The sequence below is a fragment of the Syngnathus floridae genome, chromosome 15 (assembly GCF_059516105.1).
Source record: "Syngnathus floridae isolate MCC-2025c chromosome 15, RoL_Sflo_1.0, whole genome shotgun sequence".
Classification (NCBI taxonomy): domain Eukaryota; kingdom Metazoa; phylum Chordata; class Actinopteri; order Syngnathiformes; family Syngnathidae; genus Syngnathus; species Syngnathus floridae.
Window position 1 is genome coordinate 1,438,312 of NC_142427.1, and position 6,127 is coordinate 1,444,438.

The 6,127-nt window shown below is 44.9% G+C and overlaps 1 protein-coding gene across 1 annotated transcript; it reads left to right on the forward strand.

Annotated features, from left to right (window-relative positions):
• Window positions 1-340: 340 nt before the first annotated feature.
• LOC148385856 (janus kinase and microtubule-interacting protein 3-like) lies at window positions 341-1,610 on the forward strand. The gene is made up of 4 exons (XM_088399237.1): window positions 341-537; window positions 623-856; window positions 977-1,172; window positions 1,249-1,610. The coding sequence occupies exons 1-3, from the start codon at window positions 448-450 to the stop codon at window positions 1,160-1,162; spliced, it is 510 nt and encodes a 169-aa protein (XP_088255363.1). The 5' UTR covers window positions 341-447; the 3' UTR covers window positions 1,163-1,172; window positions 1,249-1,610.
• Window positions 1,611-6,127: the final 4,517 nt, after the last annotated feature.

The window sequence follows — 6,127 nt, forward strand, 5'->3', positions numbered from 1 at the left end:
AAGCTGATGGTAGAAATGGGTCACTATCAAAGCAGAGTAGCAGATCTGGAGTCAGCGCTGAAGCAACAAGGACAGGTAAGCTCATCAATGAGCACACCTTTTTCTCAGACAAAATAGCTACATTCTTCAGTCACTCATCCGTCTGGCATTACTGGACCAACCCCCCCCCCCCCCGAACGTGGCTGGGAAAATGCGGAGAAAAGCAAATGTCATTTTCCAGTCAACCAAAGAATTTGTGGATGAAAATGACACAACATTCCAAAGCTGTCCACGCGTTTGTCTCTTCTAGAATGTCAAGTGGGTGGAGGAGAAGCAGCTGCTGCGTCAGAGCAATCAGCAGTTGGCCGAAAAGGTGACGGAAAGAAAGGCGCTGGGCGGAGTCGCTTGGCGTCACACCTGTCGGGAAGCCCCGCAGATGAGGTCTGACTGTCTTTTCAGGTCAGGCGGATGGAGGCGGAAGAAGCGCGTCTGAAAGAGCACATCCAGGATATCCGAGACCAAAACGAACTGCTTGAGTTCCGCATCCTGGAGCTGGAGGTGGGAAGACTCGCACAAGCGTGTTGAGGCCAGAGATGTGACGGACGGACGGACGGACGGACGGATGCATGCCTCTGCCTTTCAGGAGAGGGAGTGGCGCTCCCCCGTCTTAAAGTTTCTGCAAGTCCGTTTCCCAGACGGCCTCAGCCCTTTGCAGATCTACTGCGAGGCCGAGGGCGTGAGCGTACGTAAGGCGTCCCTCGCAACCCTAACCTTAACCCGAGGTCCCAGAACACCTTACATTGCTCCTTGCGCCTTTCCCCCGGACATCGTCATCAGTGATCTGATGAAGAAGCTGGACATCCTGGGCTATAACGCCGTAAGTGTATGTCGAACTCCTTATGTTCGCACTCCACGAGACTCGGCGGCTCAAATGTGACTTTTGGAAGGCTTTGCGCTGAAAGAAGCTTGTTGACGCTGTGCCTTTGGGCTCTTGCAGAATCTCACCAACGAGGAGCAGGTGGTCGTGATTCACGCCAGGACCCTTCTCACCCTAGCCGAGAAGGTAACGCGCACGTCCACGCACGCTCTCGCATTCTGCTTATGTGACAGCAGCCTTTCCTCAGTGGTTAGAATACATCAAAGTGACCAAGTCAGCACTTCAACAGAAGATGTTGGACATTGAAAGTGAGAAGGTAGACAGACACGCGACATCAGCCAAGGGGAACTCCGGCAATGTGCCCCAACAATTCTGACCTTGAGCTGTGCTAGGATATGTTCTGCAAGCAGAAGGGCTACCTGGATGAAGAGTTGGACTTCAGGAAGTGTTCCATGGACCAGGCTCATAAGGTAAGCCGCCCTCAAATCTCCCGCCGGACCACTGATGGACGAGGATTGCGGCCCAGAGGATCCTGGAGCTGGAGGCCATGTTGTACGAGGCGCTACCGCAGCGGGACTGCCCCGCCACGGACGGCGAAAAAGCCAGCCACGCTGGCGTGAATGACGTGCTGACGGCGGATCAGAGAGAAGAGCTTAGGAGCGCCGTGGACCAATGGAAGCGAGCCCTGATGTGCGAGTTGAGGGAGCGCGACGCTTGCATCCTCCAAGAGAGAATGGATCTGCTGCACAGCGCGCAACAGGTAAGGGCCCAAAGCCAGCCCGGCACTTACTTGCACGCTTACTGGCTTTTGAATGCCACTTTCCATTTGTCCGTCCTAGAGGAACAAAGAGCTGAAAGAATTCATCGAAGCTCAGAAGAGACAAATCAAACAATTGGAGGAGAAGTTTCTGTTTCTCTTTCTATTCTTCTCCTTGGCCTTCATTCTGTGGCCCTAACACCAGCTGGTGAGTGAGCTCCAGCGGCACCGCACTCGACACCTCCGATACACTGCCAGCCGGTCTCAGACGTTGGCAGACGCTCCGATGCCAACGTATACCCCCCGCCACGGTGACAGAGGCACCGCGTCACACCGGCGCTCATCCAATCAGAAGGCAGGAAAAGCAAATTCACATGCAGGGCACTTTTGAACCAGAAGAGAGCGCCACAAAAAACGGTTGTTGCCCCAAACGCGCACTAAAAAGGGTCAGAATAACAAGAGTCCCACTGGCCAGCCGGGGCCACCCGTCCAGCTGTTTCTTCAGGGGGGAAAAAAATTGGAGTCACCGGTGAGTACATTTTGCATTTAGCTCTGCTTTTCTGCTTCTGTCTTCAAGTGTGTGGCATCCTGCGATCAAAGATTCAGCCAACCCCAAAGCGGTTGACCTCAACGTCCCACCACCATGCCTACCAGAGCAGGTGACGTGATGCTTTGGACATCCTTCCGTCTCAGATGCCCAAAAGTACTCTTTGCCACATCTGCGGCAATACGGTGTCTTTTCAAAGGTGCAAATAAATCCAGCGTGGGCGGAACACGCACGTCTTCGGTTTTTCCCGCTTTGTTTGTGTGACAGCTGTTGTGAAAATTTTATACAAATAAAGTTGTATAGTACAGGTTTGGCCAAGCCGCAACTCCCGAACCGCATGCGGCTCTTTTATGTTCATATCAACATTTGTGTGTGTGTGTGTGTGTGTGGGGGGGGGGGGGGGGTGCGTGTTGGCTTCACTTGAGTTCAATTTGGTATTTTGGTCAAAAGCGCATGTGGTGAAATTCCACAAAGTAGGATGGGCAAACACATTTCTTTAAACTATGAGTGTCAATTGGGCTCTCGAAATGGCAGGGAAAAGATGCACAGCAAAACGAAAATACGTAGATGAACACAGGACGTTTTAATCAGAGTGGGAAAGTTTCTATTTTTTGTTGAACGTGATGGCAAACCATTCTGCCTGATATGTCAGACCTCAGCGCATTTCAAAGATTCAAATCTTCAGCGCCATGCACTTCAGCTCACTCCATGCTAACATTGATCAGGCGTCGAACCCGCATCATCATGCTTAAGAGGTGGCCATGCTAACCAGTGCGCCATTATGTCAACGCATAATAACTAAGTCTACTGGTCAAAACAGCGGTTACTATATGACGTCGCTACGTCGTGGTCACGTGACGCAGACAAGACGTCAATGGACGTGGGCAGAGTTAACTTGTTTAAAAGGGAGTAGGCAGAAGAAATATTTAATTTATTTAAATCTATTTTGAGTGCACACCATTATGCCAATGCATAACAACTGTAAATCTACTAAACAAAACAGCGGTTGCTATATGACATCTGCCACGTCGTGGTCACGTGACATACGTGACGTCGATGGGCGTAACTTTCGCCGGAATTCAAATCCGCGGGGAGAGTTAACTTGTTTAAAAGAGAGTGGGCAGAAGAATTATTTAATTTATTTAAATCTATTTGGTGTGTGCGCCATTATGTCAATGCATAACAACTGTAAGTCTACTAAACAAAACAGCGGTTGCTATATGACGTCTGCCACGTCGTGGTCACGTGACGCGGACGTGACGTCGACGCCTACTTTACATCCCACCGATCACAGGACCCCTCGGCTGCATAACCGTGCCCCCTTCCCAACCAATCGGATTTGCTATACGCGAAAACGACGCCAATGGAAAGAGCTTCCGCCCAAATTTAAATCCGTGGGCGTGGCTCGCAGCAGGAAGTAGGAAAATGGCGGCGATGTTGACAAAGACACAGCGGATGGTAACATACGACTAACAAGAGAAATATTTTTATTTTCTGCTTGCAACTGGACCGTCCAGAGCGTACACGGTAAGTACAACTCATCGTTTTTAAAAAGAAGTACTTTTGTTGCCCTGAAAAGCGAGTGAGCGTGGCGTTTGTGGGGGACGTCGAATTTCGACGATTCTTTCTGGTCAACGGTTGTAAATGATTGTGTTGATTAAAAAAGAAAACTTGATGTAACTCTACTTTTAACTGCCGTTTCAGATAGATTTGGAATTGCATCACATCCAATTTTGCCTAGAGCGTACACGGTAAGTAACACTCGTTGTGTTTAAGGAGATTTACGTTTGTAATAGCAGAAGTGTAGCCGCGTTGCGTTGTACGTGTGAATGTTGGTCCGGGCGAAATGTTAATGTTTAATTTCATTCCTTTAGGTTCCACGGTGTTTGTTGGCTGCAAGTTTTCCACTGCAAGAAGAGGCTCATATCATTGACCAGGAGCGAGCTACAATGGTGAGTAGCCATAACATTTATGTTAAACACTTCCTATTTCATGTCTAACAGTACTTGATTTAACAAATAACCATAAATAAATACAGTGTGGGCACTGACGTTAACATATGTGATTATACTGCCTAATCTGTCACCGAGTAGATTGTTGCAAAGTAATATAAGATCCAAAGTTGTAATTCAGAATAGTTTTCAAAAGAAGGCCATTAGAATTATATACAAGTCTGATTACCCTGAACAAGCTATTAATTAAATCACAAATTCTTCAATTCAAAGATTTGGTAGATTATCAGACAAATAATGTCTAACAGTAATTGATTTAACACATCACGATAAGTAGATTGAGTGTGGGCACTCTCAAGTTAACATATGTGATTATACTGCCTAATCTGTTACAGAGTATGTTGTTGCCAAGTAATGTAGAATAGATCCAAAGTAGTAATCCAGAATAGTTTTGAAGAGGCCATTAGAATGATAAACAAATCTGATTACCTTGAACATAATAACAAGCTAAGTGTTTAATATGTCCTATGAAGTCAAAATTGGGCACCATCATGTGGTGAAATTTGGAATTGCATCACATCCAATTTTGCCTGGGAACAAACAGATTACATAAATCTTAGTTTTGAATAAGCCACTCCTTCTCAAACAAGTAAACTCTGCCCATTTTGCGCAGTAGATGTTCTGTTAATATCTAGTATTTATACAAAGTCATAATTTAAATTGCTTTCAACCTTCATTCATCGGTTCAACCAACATTACTCGCTCTTATTACCAACTTGTATTGATTTAACTAAGCGTTTAATACTTCCTATCAGGTCTCAAATCGAGATTTGGCAAAATACAATTTCAGCAAATCCAATTTTGCCAGGGAACAAAAATAGATTAAATAAACTAAATAAGTCCTCTTCCCATTAAATAAATCAGAAAAGTCTGTCTTGTAACCAGTCCTCTTCAAACAAGTAAAGTCTGCCCATTTTGTGCCGTAGATTTTGTGTCTATGCCTAGTATTTAAACAAAATCATAATTTAAACGACTTCTTTCCTTCATTCACTTTGGAAATTTGGAATTGCAGCAAATCGAATTTTGGCAGGGAACAAAAATAGATCAATTAAACTAAATAAGTCTTCTTCCCATTAAATAAATTAAAAAAGTCTGTCTTGTAACCAGTCCTTTTCAAACAAGTAAAGTCTGCCCATTTTGTGCCGTCGATTTTGTGTTAATGCCTAGTATTTATACAAAATCATAATTTAAAGGACTTCATTCCTTCATTCACTTTGGAAATTTGGAATTGCAGCACATCAAATTTTGCCTGGGAAGAAAAGTAGATTAAATAAATTTAATAAGTCTTACTACTTCCCATTAAATAAATTAAATACGTCTTACTTGTTCCCACTCCTTTTCAAAACAGTAGTTTAAAACGAGGGCCCTTCACTCAATCTTTAACCTCAACCCCGCACGTTGTGTTGTATCTGTGAATGTTGGTTGTGGCCAAATGATAGTTTTCTTTCATTCGTTTAGGTTCCAAGAAAACTTGATGTAACTCTACTTTTAACTGCCGTTTCAGATAAGCGGGTATTACGTCGCAGTCAAATGCCGCGGATATTACGTAATTGCCCGAACCTCCGCCAAAATTCAAATCTGTTGGCGCGATGGCCGTGAGCCACTGAGCAGCGACGATTATCAACAGAAATATCTTTATTTTCTGCTTGCAACTGGACCGTCTAGAGCGTACACGGTAAGTAACACTCATTGTGTTTAAGGAGATTTACGTTTGTAATAGCAGAAGTGTAGCCGCGTTGCGTTGTACGTGTGAAAATTGGTCGAGGCGAAATGTTAATGTTTAATTTCATTCCTTTAGGTTCCACGGTGTTTGTTGGCTGCAAGTTTTCCACTGCAAGAAGAGGCTCGTATCATTGACCAGGAGCGAGCTACAATGGTGAGTAGCCATAACATTTATGTTAAACACTTCCTATTTCATGTCTAACAGTACTTGATTTAACAAATAACCATAAATA